Genomic DNA, 16,579 nt, shown 5'->3' with positions numbered 1-16,579 from the left:
CTTTCAAGCCAGTCTTACAAATCATGTGTGGAGGAAGGAGGTAAATAATAATTAAAAACAGACTCACCTGCTTTCCCTGGTTTCACTGCGTTAGGCTCTCCAGCCTGGCAGGTCTTGTTGGGCTCATTAATTTGTACGGACTGTGCTATCCAAACATCACAGCTCAGCAGATGGGGTTGATCCAAACCAGACCTTGTATTGCACCAGTCAGCCCAGCTCTGATGCCCGTCCTGCCCATTGCGCCGGCTGCAGAGTGAATTGAGCCAGCATCTGCTTGCGGAGGCAGGGCAATGTTTATTGATACAGAGGGGGAAGCCAGTAAGCCACAAAATGTATGCAAGGCAAAGGGGTGGATCTGATTCACAGGATGGTGAATTCCCTTTGAGGGTGGTCTGGGCTCCATGTGGAAGCTGGCATGCGGTTACAGCTGGGGTGTGTAGCTCACAGGGTAGTAATGCTGGCGTGCAATTTGAAATCCGGGGTTCCATCCCCAAAGGACCAGTCTGCCTTAGTCATAACGTTACACACACGTATCCAGGAATACTTTCTTGATCCTGCATGGGCAGAGGCTCTTTCCACAGTAACTGGGCAGTAAGAGGCAGACCTGACTGCTGCTCCCACCTCCCCGGGCCCCTGGGAACACAGGACAAGACAGGGAAGGCTCGGAAACCTTGTATTACAAAAATAAAAGAGCGCATGGCGCAGTGTCACACGTGAAGCTGCCGTGCCAGGCTCCAGCGCAGAACGTACCAATCAAAGGCAAATATAAAAAAGACAGACACTGTTAAACAGTCACAGGGCAACATCCTTAAGGCTGAACAATCCCAGCTGAACTGAGCTGATGTAAACCAAGGACCCTCCTTATTCAGAGCCCCAGCAAGGCAGGATTGGTGTAGCAGGAGCTGGGAGCTCTGCTGTGACTTATAGGCTGGGTAGAGCCCCCGGATCATCTCCCTTTCCAGTGACAGGCCTGAAATGTATGAACAGGGCTAGGGTTCCCATGGGGGCAAGTGCTTCTGGTCTGATTTCATCAGGAAGAGGGGCCTGCAGAGAGAGTTTCAGGTCTGGGGGCTCTACCCTGGTCACCTCTGCCCTGTCCTTATGGCCTGTAGGACCCCTTTAAGCATCCTCCAAAGAGGGCTGGGCTGCCTCCCTTCCCTTACCGCCCACAGGCTCTCGGGTCCCCTTTGCTTTACATCAGCTCAGTTAGCCCCCGGCTCAGCACTGCTCCGTGCCGTCTCTGCTGGGCTCCAGGGAAGGGTAGGCTAGCCCCGCTCACGCCGACTTGGTCCCGCTCTCCACTTCCTTGTGCACCCACAGCTCCTTGTGCTGCTTGCGCCCGAAGCCCTCGTCGTAGTTGCCTTTACTCTTGAAGAGCTGCTGGAAGTGGGGCTTGCAGTAGAATTCCCCGTGGAGCGCCGCATAGCTGCCGAGGCTGGGGAAGGAGGGCAGGGTTAGCTGGGCACCGGGACTCAGCTGCAGGCTGGCGGGGAGCGTGTGAAGCTTGGGGGCACCAGGACAGGGGAGGAAGGAGGAGGGAACGTGCAGGAGGGGACCCTTAGAAAGGGCCAACTGCTCCCTCCAGCCAGCTCAGGATGTTAGGGGCTGCTGTGAGCAGCATTAAAGATCTGTAAAGAGGGGGGTCCGGCAGCGCAGCTCAGCCTTGGCTCTGTGTCATCTAGGGGGAAGCTCTGGCTCAGCTCCATGTTACCTTGGGGCTGCTCTCGAGGGCTAAAAACTCTTCTTCCATACCAGGTAGGATTTAGCTGAGACTTGGGACCGGGTGGGCAGATAAGCCCTTTTTTTGCTGCGATGAGTGGGCTGTGGGTCTTTACCTGACAAAGAGGAGGGGCTGTGATGGGTGGGTGCGCTATTTGGAAGGGCCTCCCCCGCCCAGGCTAGGCAGAGCTGCGGTAACACCCGTCCACCTCGCCATCAGCAAGCACCGCGGCAGCCTCCCAGCCCGGCTCACCTGAGCTTGGTGTGGCAGTGCTTGCAGCAGAAGCAGGCGTTGTGGAAGACAAATTTATCCGCCACCAGCCGCTCCATGGGATAGACGGTTTTCTGGCAGGCAGTGCACATCTCCTTCACTTGCGCCTTCAGGCTGAAGGACTGGGCAAGGGGAGACCAAAGGGAGAGAGGATGAGGAAGGGGTTTGAGAGATCCTGTGGCTCCCACCACAGCCCTCTTCCCTAATATCCATGCTGCCGTTTGCTGGAGCATTGGTTAGTGTGAGGCAGCCCCATCTCCCCTCGCCCTCCCTGTACCACTCCACTGATGCTGGGCTGGATTGGTGCTTTCGGTCCTTCCCCCCTCACCGTGAATCAGTAGGATGTGGTAAAATTGCAGGTACCTTGGAGCGCTGCACCGTGCTGCCTCCTGAGTTGTTCTTTGCCTCCTAAGAAGGGAAGGAGAAGAGAAATCAAAATGAGAGCCTGGACTGGCAAGCCCGGCGCTGAATTGTGCTTTAAGGAGGAGCAGCAGAGGATCGGTGCAGGCAGCTGAGGTGCGGGACCTCGGGGTACGCCAGCAGCCTCTGCCTGGCTGTCACGGGCACGCAGTGACCTTCTCTGAACTCACTTGCCCAGAGGCCACGACCTCCGTCAGGTCCTCGTGTGCGAGGAACTTCCTGCGCTGTGGCGCTTTTCCCAAAGAGAGGAGAAGGAAGAGAGGAAAATAGAAAAAAAAGGAAAAAACGTGTTCATATTGCAGAGGAGGAACTGGGCACCAGGAGGCTGTGATACTTGCCCGGGGCCGTGGGGCCAGAGCAGCCAGCTCTCATTCGGCACTGCTCACTGAGGCCTCTTGTCCCAGACACAGCAGCGCAGCATGGCTTTGTTTCTTCCATGGCCCAGGTATAGCAGACCTCTTTTGTGTTGGTAGCACCCAAGCACAGATTCAGGAGATGTCACAGCGTAGGCATTGCAGAGCACAACCCCAGGGTAACACAACTCTCCCTCTGATGAGCAGCTCTCACCATCTGCAGGCATCGATTACTGTCCTTGGCTACTCAGTGCAACCACCGTGCATGTCTCGGGACCCACAGCACCGGCATTACTCCTCGGGAGTAACAACAGCATGGCGGAGGAGCCCTGCTTCCACATCCCTGGGCGACAGTTTGGGCCTGTGGCAGGCAGAGAGGGGGAAAGGGCTTGCTGAGCTGCTGCAGCACAAGCCCCTGGCGAAACCCCCTCTGTGACCTGCACCGGCAAATCGTCACCTGCTGGCTTATGCATCTACTAACAGCAGCTCTGCTTTGATGCGAAATGCTGCTCATGCTCCTTCTGGCCAACAACCCCACGGGGCTCGAGAGTGATAATTAACCCTTCTCTTGCTGGAGGTGCACAGGGCTCTAGCAATGCTGCCAGCGTGGGTCTTTGCCTGCAGTCAGAGGGTGGTAGGCTGCCAGTTCCTCCAGGGCATAACTGGGGTGCCCCTTGCTCTCACAGAGCACGTTGTGCTGGTTCCCCCTCAGCGGATGTTTTGTTTCCGAGTTCCTCTGCTAGCCCCGTTATCCGCCCGTCACGCTGCTGGGCTGCACAGGAAACGCCTGCGCCGTAAGCGAGATCGAAGAGCCTTCTCGAGTCCCTGCAGGCTCTGTGTGTGTGGAGGGCAGGAGGGGCAGCAGGGCACGGCCAGAGTTGAAGACATGCTCCGTGGCGTTCTGCAGCTTGGTGGGGGCAGATGTTACTCGAACCCTGCAGCTGCGGGAGGAGCAACAGGGCAGAGAGATCCAAACACCGAGGTGCCTCTGCCCCCAGGATTTCAGAGCAGGGTCTCGGTGCACGCTCTCCCGTCTGCAGCTGCAACAGCTCATCTCCTCCCAAATCACCTCCCGCTCCTCTCCCTCGCTTGCCCCACTGTGCAGCCCCACAGTCCTGCACCCTCCCCAAGCTGACTGTGCAGGCACCCACTGGGTCCCAGTCAGCCACCTGCAAGTATTTTTAGCCTGCTTCGCACTGATGAAAATACTCCCTTCTTCTTTCAAACAGTCGGGATCAAAGGGGTAAATGCACTTTTAGCAAGGTGGACCAGCCAGGACCGCTTTACAACAGACTGGCTCACCCTCTGCACTGTTTGTTCCCAAGGTTGGGGCAGCGTGACCCCAGAACATCACCCTCCTGCCTCCTTGTCCTTCCTTGTGCTGCTGGTTTGGCTCTGCTTGGCCAGCACTACCCCTTCTCTTTTTGACCCCAGGCTGGTCTTTCATCCCCGTTCCTCCTGCTTTGTCCTTCCCCATCGTTTCTCCTTCGTATTTTTGGAAACAGTTTGTCTAAGAGACGCACAGGAAACTCTCACTTCACTGAGCTGCCTCTTCAGACGTTTCCCAGCTGCTCTCATTGACTGAGGTCAGCGACGTGATTTTCCTCTCACTCCCACAAGGCTGGAAGGGTAAGCCAAAGTCAACACGGGGACATGGGCAGCGACGAGACTCAGGCCATGTAAAACCAGTTGCATCCCTCGGCACTGGTAAAAAAACCGCAGGTGCTCTCCTGGGGTTAGGATTTAATATACTGTTTCCAGGCTCAGCTGACCAGAGCTAAGGAAAACGCTGCCTCTTTGGAGCTGGAATACATCCATTCCCAAGGCTACAGGCAATCCACCGTTGCTCGTCACTTCTCGGCAGCCTTCTGGCTCCGATCAGGCACGCTATCTATTTCATATCTGATATATCCTCCCTCGGGGAAGGGCCATATCCTGTCCCAGCAGGAGATGTTCTTGAGCCTTTATGTTTTTCCATCTCCAATCACTCCAATCCTAAGCAGCTCGCATGCTCTCAATTGTGATCACAGAAAGCCATGGAAACACAAACAAACAGTCGGCAACTCGAGACGGGAGCAGGGTGAGCAGCTCTGTACGGACCAAAGCCTGGACGCTGGCGTTGCAATGTGCTCAGCAAACAGCACCTTCTGCTGGAACATTCCTGTCCCCAGTTTTGTTGTTTGAGTAGCAGTGACTGTGCCTTTGATCACCCTAATATGTCAAGTCCAAAATACAGCTTCTGTACACAACCCTCCATCCCTGAGAACCAAAACCCGGGTTGAAATTCTCATACAAACTGCAGGGGATGCTACGTACATGAGTTGGGGGTGGGCTGGCGGGTCCCGTGGCCTGGAACATGGTTCCTTCCCCTCCTCCGTCTATTTAATCCTGAGCTTGAAGTCTGTGGGCCGATGTTCCCTGGGGAGGTGTCTAAGACAGACCTCTTGCAACACCTGGAAAGGAAATGTCGACAGGAGCGTGGCTGGTTTCATCACCCCAAACCCGGCAGCTGCACAGCTCTGCAGGAGCTGGTGCGTGACAGCGGCAAGCTCACAGCTTCCTCCGTGGGGTCCATGCAGCCTCTTTGGTCTAGGGATTTATTGAGGGATCCAAGAGATTTAGGCACACCGGAGTGGACTGGCAGACAGGAGATGCAGGTCTGGAATACCGCTTGGTTTTAGGAAGCTGGCAGGTAATCAGGGGCACTGAGGTGAGGCTAGCGTACGCCTCGGTAGCTCTAGTCCTCTTTCTCATACAAAGATATTGGGCTAGGATGGGAGAGGGCTGCTGGAAACATGAGCAGAAGGTGATGTGATGGCTTCTGCTCCAAACCCCCCCCGTGGAAGGCAATCGCCAGGCAATGGCCGAGCTGTTAGCAGCAAGGCTACGACTCCCAGCCAGAGCTGCTGTCCTGCCGAGGCAGCAAAACCAGTGCCCAGTGTTTCACTAACGTAGCCACTAAAGGACTGGTGTTGCTGGAGCGAGGACTGTGATTTTAGTCTAATTTTAGCCTAGAAAAGCCTTGCTGAACGGAGTGGATCACAGCTCAGCAGAGCAAGTGATAGGCATTTTGTCTTCTCTGGGGAGCCCACGTTGCCTTTAGGCCGAGACCCGTAAGCTGTGGCCTCTGTGTGATGCGCTGAGTTCCCAGGAGGATGAGTTTGACAGGTCTCGGACCAATTTTAATGCAGCACAGAAAAAAAAAACCCACCAGCATTGCAAATCACCCCTTTTGGTAAAAATTAGCTGAAAAGGCACTGACAGATCCTCAGGGGTTTTTCCCCATTGCACCTTGCCTTCAAAACACCCATAAAAGGTCAGGCTTGATGAGCCCTGTTTTGCATATGCAAGACAGAGGTGCGGGGTCAGAGCAAATGATGCAGAGGGAGGAGCAGAGCAGGGAATACGAGGGTGAAGGGGTGGCTGTGCAGCTCTGCCATGATTGGGGATGTGCCGGGGGCTGGCAAACCAGCACACCCCGCTCCCGTCTGGAACTGCTTTCCTCTCCTCCTGAAACCTCTCGTTCTTATATCGTCACCCCAAAAACTTTCCTGCTGCCCAAGGGCTAGGGTAGACCCTGAGAAAGCCCCACGGCAGGAGACGTGCTGGGGTGGAGGGCTTGGGGCAGGGGATGTCTCCACAATGCCAATCTCACGGTGACATTTGCAAACCTGCCCTGAGTTTTGGGGGCTCTTTGGCTGCCTAAAAAGTCCCAACACCCAACAGCTGACACCAGGCTTGCGTTGTGCCCAGCCGAGCACCCAAAATTAGTGACTGCTTTCGGAATTGAGAGGTCTTTGCTCAGGTCCTGAGCAGTGGCGGGTGAGCTGGGCTCCCCCTCATAGGCCTGGGGGGGCTGGACGGCCCTCGTCGCAAACATTTCACAGCCTCGTCTGAGAATACGGCTCCGATTTTACCTAAATCATTTCCCGTCTTCTCTGCGGTTTGCTTGTTATTTCCTGCTCGCCAAGTGGGGTGATGGCAGCACGCAGGCGGCTGCTGCCGTACCCGGCATGTGCCGGGGGCCAGGGCAGACCTGGCCGAGGAGCAGCCCCGGCAGCAGGGGCTTGTGGCCCAAGCCCACAGCCCTTCTCTGCCCCCGTTCCCTGGGACAGGACCTTCCCTCTCATGTCTCCGGGGTCTGTACAGTGCCTAGAGCCCAGCACAGAGCCCGAGGGGAACTTGAGGAACCCAGAGAACCCCTCTGGTCCCTACCCCACACACGCCTCTAATGCGGATGCACAACCCTCCCCCTTTTCACCTGCCTTTCACCCTCTCCCCTGCCTTTGCCACAAGCGTCTCTCCACCCCCAGCTTCCCTTCCTCTTCCCTCACAGCTCATCTTCCTCCCCTACCCCAGCCACCTTCTTTCCCTCGCTTTCCCCAGTCTCTCCATCATCCCCCTCTTGCCCTTCCCCATACGCACACGCTCCCTGGCTCCTTCCACCCACTCCTTTGCTTCTCTTGCCCCCAAACCCTGTTCCCTTCACTGCCATCCCACTTACCCTACCCCGTGGCTTGATGTTCTCCATCCAGCCCCATCCTCCAGGTCTCCTTCCTCTTAACATCCCTCTTCCCCTCCGTGCACATACCCTGCTTGCAGCCTCGTGCCCACGCTCTCCCAGCCTTCGTTTCAAACGAGAGGTCCCCTCAGCGTAGCTGCCCTACGGGCATGTGAGTAGAAGTTGCTAAACGTCCTTCCTGCCAGAGGACAGGAGGCAAGAGTAGAAATCTCAAAGGGGAAGGGTGTGCTGAAGCGATAAGGGAAACAGAACAAGTTAGAAACCGCAGGAGGGTTTTTAGGAGGCTCTCAGCTGCTGTCTTTGCTCTTCCAAGGAGGCAATAGTCTGCACAGGATGGGATTTGAGCCTAAGGAGGTCAACACAAGCCTCCACGAGCGGAGGAACCCCAGTGGCACAGGCTTTGCTTAAGAACATGCTGCCACATTGATGTTATGAAGCCTTCACAATTGCTAGGGCAACCCTCCGTCGCGCAGCGGGGGCTCACTGGTTTTCTGAGGAGCGCGGAGGGCATTTGTGACAAAGCAAGAAAGCCCAGTCCAAGTCTCCGTAGTGGAGGCTGGCACTGTAACTGCTAGACCTGACTTCTCCAAACCTCTGTTCCCTAAGGCTCTTAGCCATCTATGCAGCCTGGGAAGAGCAGGACTGAGGACTGTCCCTCTCCTAGTCATCCAGAGACATGGCACCACGGCCAGCAGGATGCACTTGGTGCCCGAGCTGCCAGCTCTGCCTGCCCACAGGTCATCGCAGGCAGCTGCCGGTCCTGCTCTGGGGGCTTTTTTGGTGATCTCGGCAAGCTGGTGTTCGACTGAGGACCTTGGGGTTGGAGCTTGTCTGGCATCCGCAGGGGACGTGTGCCTGCTGCCATGTGAGAGCAGCTAGAGAGGTGCTACGGCTCTGTCTTTTGGCACCGAACGGGGAGCAGCTTGGGGTGAGGAAGGCAACGTTACCCCAGAAGCTGCTCGGTCGCAGAGCTTTTGCCTAGCAGCCTCTCCCATCCCCTCTCACCTTCCTGCCTGACCCTGGGGGCAGATGTAGGGAGAGGGAAGCATCTGGGGTGGCCCCTCAAGGAAATTCCCCAATCCCCCCGACCTGCCTCTGAAGCATCACATTTCCCGCAGCCAGGACGGGTGCGGGGAGCCTCTCCCCCCTTCCCCTCACTAACGGGGCTGCCCGGCCTGCCCTCGCTGCCAAGCCAGCCTGCTCCCAGCGGGCCCCCAGCCCGGCACTGGCTAATGGCCTCTCCAAAAGCCGATGGGTTTCCGGCACAGGAAAGCAGCGTGACTGCGGAGGGCGAGAGGCCCCTCTCTGCCATATGGTTCCCATTAGCAGCCCTGTGAAGTGTATGTTTACTGCTGGGATCACTGTACCATTGCAAGAGGCTTTTCCAAAGGCAAAGCGCGGCGTGGGGGATCCGGGCCCCTTCCTCCTCCATCCTGGGAGGACACGGAGTATCCCCGGCAGCACGGCGAGGCATGGGCAGGGGCTCAACACCTCAAAGAGGCTGTCAAGCCTCTCCCCCAGGAAATCATGAGCTAAGCCGATTGCTGTGGGGACTGATCTCCCCGAGATCATGTGCAGGATTAGTGCAGCCTACACACAGGTGAGAGCCGCTGTCCCTCCAGCCCCATGGCCAGCTCAGCCCATGGTCTCTCTCAGCAGGACTGCACGAGGAGGAGGTGAAGAGGAGCTGGAAGAGCCTGTCTCCTGAGCCTGGGAATCACCCAGCTCACTGCCCAGCTGGCCCCTGTTTCTGCAGCCTTGGAGGCTCAACGGCCAATCCACACCATAAAACAAAGCGTGGTGCAGAGTTGGCGTCAAACGGGCCAGTGCCAGAACCGGGCACAGCGCTGCCAGGAAAGGGGGCACAGCAACCCCAGTGCTGCTTCAGCTTCTCAAGCGTGGAAAGAAACAGCGAGCTGCAGTTTGGGGGGGGGTGATGGAGCAAGCCTGGTGGTCATGGCTCCACCTTTAGCTATGGAAGACCCGAATTCAGCTTCAGATCTTGGCTCCTTGTGTGGCTTCAATCCAACCACTTGACCTCACCAGTATTTGGGACCCAGGGCATGTCCCTGCTGGCTTGACGCAGGATGGAGGACTCCAAGGAGGAGCAGACGGGCCACTTCTGCGGACACCACCACCCTGTTCATCAGGTTTCTGGAGAGCAGCCCCACCACACAGACCTGTCCCTGCCTGCACCCCACAGGACGGAGCTACCTTCCACCAGCCTGCCCCACTAATCCGCTTTCCGTCCACGTTCTGTGCCCAGGCTGCCTCTTGAAAGGCTGCCAGTGGGCAGGAAATCTGCAGCCGAAATGCTGAGGGATGCTGACAAGGAATAGTTGTGGGGAGGAACAGGGCTGCCTTTGTCAGGACAACAATGGAGGACCCGCACAAGCGAGGAGGGAGCCCGAGGGAAGCCCCTGCCCACCCGCTCTGCTCTCCCACCTTCGTCCCTGCCTCGGCTTGCCTCCCCTGAGGAGGAGGTGCACGGCCCTGGAAGGACCAGGGCCAAGGGGGACCGGGATGGTCCCCAGCCCCTGCCGCTCGCCGAGGGGGCAGATGGGGCAGGAGGATGCTGCTGGGATTCATCCGTTTCCCAGAAGCGGAAACTGAAGCACGGAGCAGCCCATTCCTGGGACTGTGGCCATGTTTAATGGCATCCATTAAAACTCACGGTCTGAAGGGAGTCTCTGCTCCCTGGGATCTCCTATCTTGCTAGGAGCTCAGATGGAGCAGACAAATACAGCAGAAAGCCTGCTGGGAGGATGAGAAGAGCCTCTTTTCCAGGCAGAGACAAATCCTTCCCAGTAGTGCCAGATCACAGAGCAAGCGGCAACGGCCAAAAATTGCAGATTGGGAGGTTCAGGTTGGACATGAGGCAAAACTGCTTCACTGGGAGAAAGACTTGGAAGCGCTGCAGCATGGTGCTAATTAAGTGCAATATAAACCTGGTGCAAACAAGCACAATAGGCAAATAGCAGTTCATGCTCCTTCCCTCCCCTTTTCAGTTTTTCCGTAGTCTCTTCCATAAACCAAGCTCCACCTGGAAACCTCACCTTCTGGTTTCCTACATAAACGTATATCCATTTACCATTATACTGGCATTATGTTCCTAGTTCTTCTCCCACCATAATATTTGCCTCTCAGAGGGATTCATAAAGAGTAATCACATTCCTTATCAGTCTTTTTTTAGCAGGAGAAGCCAATTCCTTTTAATCTGTTCTCATAAGGTGGGTTCTCTGTCCCTACAGCCACCTTGGTGGCCCGCTGGAAGTAGGTGAGCTGGCCTGGATGCACCACACTGAAGGAGATCTCAGACCTTTCTATTCTGGTACGAATACTTCTCTGGCACTCCTGAAAACATCTGGCCTGATGTGCTCTTCCTCCGTCACCTCTGCCAGAAACCCTGGATGCTCTTTCTTTTTCAGTGCCCTCCACTTGCTGAGGCCCCTCCAGGCTACAGCAGCTTCGTGTTGCAGCTCCCCAAGCGCCTGCTCTGGCACAACTCTACTTTAGCCACTTCTAGGACTCCAGCCTCATCTTCCTGTCTGCTGATCTGTTTTTTCTCACCGTGGGCAGATCTCCTGACCTCTAAAGGGACTGTTAACAAGTTCGGTCCCTAGATTTCTCCTTGTGGAAGGATCCAAGTGTCCTCCTTCCATTTTGCTGTCTCTTCCCTATCGTCTTTCCTGTCTTCACCTAAAATAATCATTTCTTTGGGGCACTGTATCAAGCGCTTTCCTTAAATCCAGATCCATGAGGCCCTGTTGTTTCAGAAGTCAGTTATCATATCCAAGGAAGATACTGAGCCAACTTGACATGATCTGTGTTAAAACCACACTACATTTTATTCTGCTTCCCAACACCGTGTCTTTGATTACTCTTCCAAACCCTATTCTAGAAACTCACCTTTTATTGTACTCCAATTAATGGACCTGTAATCGCCTGTAATTTCCTCTTTCCCCAAACATAACCTGTAAATGTTTTGTTGGCTAATCTCCTCTCGTGGAATATCACCTGTAAAACGCCAGACTTTGGACTGGCATTTCCTATGTGGGTTAGCCCATCTCTTGAGCTCTGAGAGCCCCTCCTGAGAGCTTCTGCTGTTTCGCCATCTGCAGACGCAGCAAGAGCAGGAGTGAGTCCTGTTCCAGGCACCCCAAAACACAGCACAACCACTTTCCATGGTCCCTGCCTCCACACCACCTCTGCGAGAGCTGCTGTGTCCTCCTGCGTTTGCTGTCCAAATGCAGCTTGCGTCAAGAAAAAAAGCCACCAAAATCATATTCATAGGTTAAATCTCTCAAAAGATCATTCTTTTTGAGCTGCCCTGTCTATTTTCAGCCTTCACCTCCATCTTCCCTTTTAGGATCCCAGGTGCCATACAGCCCAGTATGGGATCTGCTGCTCTGCAAGGCCACGGGATTTCAGTGGAGCAACGAGTGTGCTGGGAAAAGCAAGCCCTGGAGAGGCACATCAGAGGTTGCTGAGGCTCCTTGTGTCTGAAAACCCTTGAGCTGGCCATATGGAGAGGGTTATGGGCACACCGGAGGAGTGAGAAACATATCTAAAATGTGCTTAATATTGATTGCAATAATCCCTTCACCCAGATTTAATGTTTTCCATCCCAGAGCTTTTGGTAACAGCTAGGTAAGCTCTGCAACACCCCCAGATGGCAGATAAAAATGACTTAACCGGAAAGCGAAAGGCAGACACCTCTGGGGGAACGTGGCAGCTGCCTGACAATGGACAACAACCCTGCAAAAGTTGAGGATGGGCGAAAAGGAAAAGAAAAACTCCATCGCCATGTAGGACCGGAGGGGGTAGTTGTAGGCTCACAGGACTGACTCGCTGAAGGAAACCAGAATAGGAACTCCCTTCCCTAATGAGAAGTCTCGTGGGATTTTCGTTGACCAAAAAAGGTCAGGAACCTAGTTTTGAGCTGTATGAAAAAGAAGATGCATCCAGTCACTTTGCAAAGCCCAAGAGGCTGGTTCTGACAGACCCTCACTCCTTAACTGGGGATTTGCTTCTTGCAGGGCTCCCATTTTAAAAGGACATTAACGCTGGAGCCGTTTTGGACTAGGCTTGATCGGTTGCCCTGCAATTATTTTGTAATCTATGTTAATAGTGCTGCAGATGTGCTACTCCTGGCCTTAAATACACGACAGCTCAGCTGGGGCACCAGATGTCTTCCCTGCGAGAGCCCTCACACGATGTCTACAGTGGACAAAGCCCAGTTTCCAAGGCATGATCCAGGCTGCTGAATTACCATGTTCTTTCAAAACTGATGCCCACCCCATGAACAAAAATCAGCAGAAAATTGATCAAAAATATGATCTACAAGGTAGCTTAGCTGGTCTCAAGTGATCTAAGGGGATTAGACAGATCAGACTGTCTCAAAACGTGGTAGTTACAGCACCGGTCTGGGGCTCGGGAGACCTGGGCTTGATTCCCAGCTCTGCTGCTAAATTTTGGGTGACAGTGGACAAATAATTTCATTTTTTTCTGTTCCCTTTTCCCCCCAGATGAAAACAGAGCTGCTCTCCTTTGTGAAGCCCTGGGAGATCCCTGGCTGTATAAGGGTTATGTCAGAGCTCAGGATATTTGTGTTGTTATTAAATCTCACAGTCATGCAACAGCCTCCCCAGGGAAGTGATGAAAGACCTGTCGCTGGAAAGGTTTAAAGACAGGCTGGATGAGGAGGTAGGAGACACACCATCGAGAATTAGCAGGCATTAACGAAGGGGCAAAAGGGAGTCAGGATCTAACAGGTTTTCTTCCACCTCTGCTCTTTCTGATCAGCTTAATAAACCGGATCTGTCCAGCCCCCCCTGCAGCACACAACAAAGGGGGAATTACAGCCCAAACGGGGAGCACGAGCCCCGAAACGCTGCACCCCAAGATGCCCGCTGCAGCGGATCCAGTGAACACAGGCCTCCGCTCGCTCTTGTCCCCATGATACGCTGGGTGCAAGCCCCTCGCCCCCCCAGCTCACGCAGGGCGCGGGGTGCTCGCCCCCCCCCTTCAGCACCATTGCTCCCCAACAGGCTCCTGGAGCTCAGACAGCGTCTCCTTGCCCCCGCCTGACCCCGGCGAGGCCACCCAGGGCCGAGAACAGACCCCCTTGTGTTTCCCCCCCCACCCTGAATCTGCTTCCTGCGACCACCTCGGCCGAGCCTCCTCCCAAAGCAAAAAAGTTCCCGGCGCATCTGGGTGGGACCTCCTCCCGGGGGGGCTGTGCGGGGGGGGGGATGAACCCCCCATCTGCTGGGTGGCTCCTGGCCAGCAGTGCTGCTTCCCGGCGCTCTCCCTGGCTTTGCATTCCTCCCTCCTCTCCATCCCTTTCCCCCTGGGGGCTTGCCTCTCTCCCCCTCCCCACCGTTCGGTCTTGCTTTCTCCCCCAGCATCTCCCTTTCTTCCCACCGCTGAGCACAGCTGCAATCGGCGGCAAGCCCCAGGATGGATGAACCCCCTCGCTCCCCACATCTCGGGGACCATCATTGTCTCCCGCCGAGCCGCCTGCCGCCTCTCAGCCCTGTTGTTCTCCGCAACCGAAGGCTCACCATATGCCTGGGCTCCTCACGGCGATGCCGAGCAGGAGGGTTTCACCCCAGTAGGGTGGGTCCGTCCGGCGGCGGGTCTGTCCAGCCGTCCCTGATGGCAGGGTGTTCTCACTCCCTTTCTCCCCGCTGCAGAGACCAGGGCTGTGGGAGCGGGAGCCGTTTCCTGCGAGCTCCCACGGCCGCCTCGCGAGCCCTTTTATCGCCGGGCTGTCGCGGTGATTGGCTCTCGGCGTCGTACCGTCTTCCAGCCGCTCGCTCCTTTGTGTGAAGCCAACCTCTAACCCCAAACCTTCCCCAGCCCCTCTCTTCCCCGGCTCCCTCTCCCCAGCCGCCCCCGAACCCCCACAGCCTCCTCGACCCAGCCGCTGACCCCGAGAACTTGCCTCTGCTTTCCTCCCTGCCGGCAGCGTGCCCCCCCCCCCCCAGCGTAGTTCGCTTTTGCCCAGCCTCTCCCCCCACTCCTTGCCATGTTCTGCGTGTGCAGATGGGCTTCGCTCGAGACTTTGGACACGGCCTTGGGCTCTCTCCATGTGGCACTAACCCACTCGTGTAAGGTTTCCTGCAAGCATCCTGGAGGATCCCGTCCCTCCAGGGTCTGCAAAAGCCAAACTTGCCCCCCTCCCCAGTCTCAGCAAACTGTTTGCAGAGGAAGGGTCATATCAGGCAGCGGCAGGAAAGGGGGATCCCAATGCCCCCGGCTCCTCACCCCCCCGGGGGGGACAAAACTGAGACGTGATGGTTTCAGAAATCCGGGTTTTACTCCACGGCCAGTTGACGAGCCGTGCGTGGGAGCGGTGCTGTGTAAGGCGGTCGGTAGATCTGCCAGGGCAGGTTCTCGTAGGGTGAGCAAAATCGCTGCCTGGACAATAAAGCCAGCTTCCCCCGCGCCGCCCCTGGGGTTTGGGACCGGGTGGCTGAAGTTTGGAGGGCTGGGATTTCCCCAGGAACAGGGCAAAATGGTAGGAATAAATAGGTTCAATATTAATAGTTAAAACCTGAAGGGAACTCGGAGGCGGTTTGAGACCAGCCAAGGAAGCCGAGATGGCCGTGAGCCAGCTGAAAGACACAGGGACCCTGTGGCTCTGAGGGCTTCACCTTAACGTCCCAAACCCCTCCAATGGGGGATAAATGGAGGCAAACTATGCGATGGAGTGGTGGGAAGAGCTTTGATAATGATGATGCAGGAACAAATACTCTTGTTTGGGCTCCTCAACACAGCGTGGTGCCGCCGGCAAGAGCTAAACGCCGGCTGGAGATGGCCCCGAGTCTGAGCCCAGTGCCCGAGCCCAGCGGCAGAGGCAGGTGATCTTTGTGTGCAGAGTTGGTCTGTAATTCCCCATACAAAAAATACGATTAAGGAATTTATGGTGGTGTTTACTGGACAAGGAGACAGCAGTGATATGATTTATCACCCCTGTCACACTGCATTGCCCAAATAGCATCTGTGATGAAAAGGCTTGCTGCCACCGAGAGCAAATAAAAGAGGAATTTGTCTCGATAGTAAAATTAGCTGTTGCCGAGCAGATCCAGACCCAGCGACGGGGACGGTCATACGTATCACGCAGCAGGAGACTGGCAGGGCTGCAAAAGCCAGTGTCCATCTGGGCACGGGGAAGAGCAGAAGAGCATCCAAGGCATCGCCACGCGGCCCTGAAATGAGGGCAGGCGTGCGGGAAGCCTGCAGCAAACGAGCCCCGCTGAGAGCACGGCACCCGCCTGCTGCCCTGGGCTCTGGGCAGAAATGCACCGGCAAATGGGTCCCGTCTTCAGGCTTGGTCTGCCTCCCTTTCTGGCGGCGTTGCCCCACGGGGACGGTGTCTGGAGGAGGAGAGGGCTGGGAGCTCATCCTGGCAGCCACCCGTGGGGGATGCAGGGTGGGTGCAGAGCTGGGGCCCGAGCCCACGTGCCGTGGGAGCTGCCCTGGCACCAGAGCCCTTCCTGCAGCCGCTCTGCCTGCTGCGAGAAACGCTGCGGGTCCCCTCCCCGTGCGTGCACAGGCACATGCACGCACACACACGTGTATGTACGTGGGCATACGCACACGTGCACATACATGCACGTACATGCGCATGCACCCATGCATGCACACCCACATACGCACGTGCATGCACACCCGCAGGCATGCATACATACCCACGCATGCACGCACACATGCACGCATGCACACACAAAAGCACATGCCCACGAGCATGCTTATGCACCCTCACACGTGTGCACGCACACGCCTGCGCCCACACGTCAGTGCACACGCGTGCACACATGCGTGTGCATGCACAGGGACACGCACACGTGTTCACGCGCCCGTGCACCCACCCACGCCCGCGCAGACAGGGCTGTGGGCGATGCCGGGGCGGCACAGCCTGTGCAGGGGCTGGGGTCTGCCGGCCGGTGGGGTGGGCTCGGGGTGGGCCCGGGGTGGGGGGGGTGCCGGGGCTCAGCTCCTTTTCCCGTTGCTATGGCGACGTGGAAGGCCCCAGCAGCACGGCAGGCCTGGAGCAGATGGAGGGGGACCGGGGATGGGGCCGGGGGGGCCGCGGCCCTCGCCCCTCGCCGGACCCGCCCCGCTGCCGGGCTCAGAGGCCGGGGGCAGGAGCCGGGGTGCCAGAGGGGCCGGCCCGGGCCGGGCCCGGGGCGCCGGGGGGCACAGGCAGTGCAGAGGGGAGCGGGGAGCGGCCACGGGGAGCCCCGAGAGGCTTCAGCAGCCCGGGACCCCCCGGCCCGCCTCGGC

The 16,579-nt window shown here is 56.8% G+C and overlaps 1 protein-coding gene across 2 annotated transcripts; it reads right to left on the bottom strand.

Annotated features, from left to right (window-relative positions):
- Nucleotides 1-656: 656 nt before the first annotated feature.
- LIMD2 (LIM domain containing 2) lies at nt 657-14,104 on the bottom strand. 2 transcript variants are annotated; one of them, XM_076356556.1, is made up of 5 exons: nt 13,852-14,104; nt 5,080-5,216; nt 2,354-2,398; nt 1,973-2,112; nt 657-1,435 (listed from the first exon to the last, which is right to left on the bottom strand). In XM_076356556.1, the coding sequence occupies exons 2-5, from the start codon at nt 5,119-5,121 to the stop codon at nt 1,276-1,278; spliced, it is 387 nt and encodes a 128-aa protein (XP_076212671.1). In that variant the 5' UTR covers nt 5,122-5,216; nt 13,852-14,104; the 3' UTR covers nt 657-1,275. The 2 variants fall into 2 exon arrangements, with proteins under 2 accessions (XP_076212671.1, XP_076212672.1); XM_076356557.1 differs by lacking the exon at nt 5,080-5,216.
- Nucleotides 14,105-16,579: the final 2,475 nt, after the last annotated feature.

This window comes from Aptenodytes patagonicus, chromosome 20 (genome assembly GCF_965638725.1).
Source record: "Aptenodytes patagonicus chromosome 20, bAptPat1.pri.cur, whole genome shotgun sequence".
NCBI classification, from domain to species: domain Eukaryota; kingdom Metazoa; phylum Chordata; class Aves; order Sphenisciformes; family Spheniscidae; genus Aptenodytes; species Aptenodytes patagonicus.
Note: the sequence above shows the minus strand (reverse complement) of the source record. Positions and strands in the feature narration are given on the sequence as shown.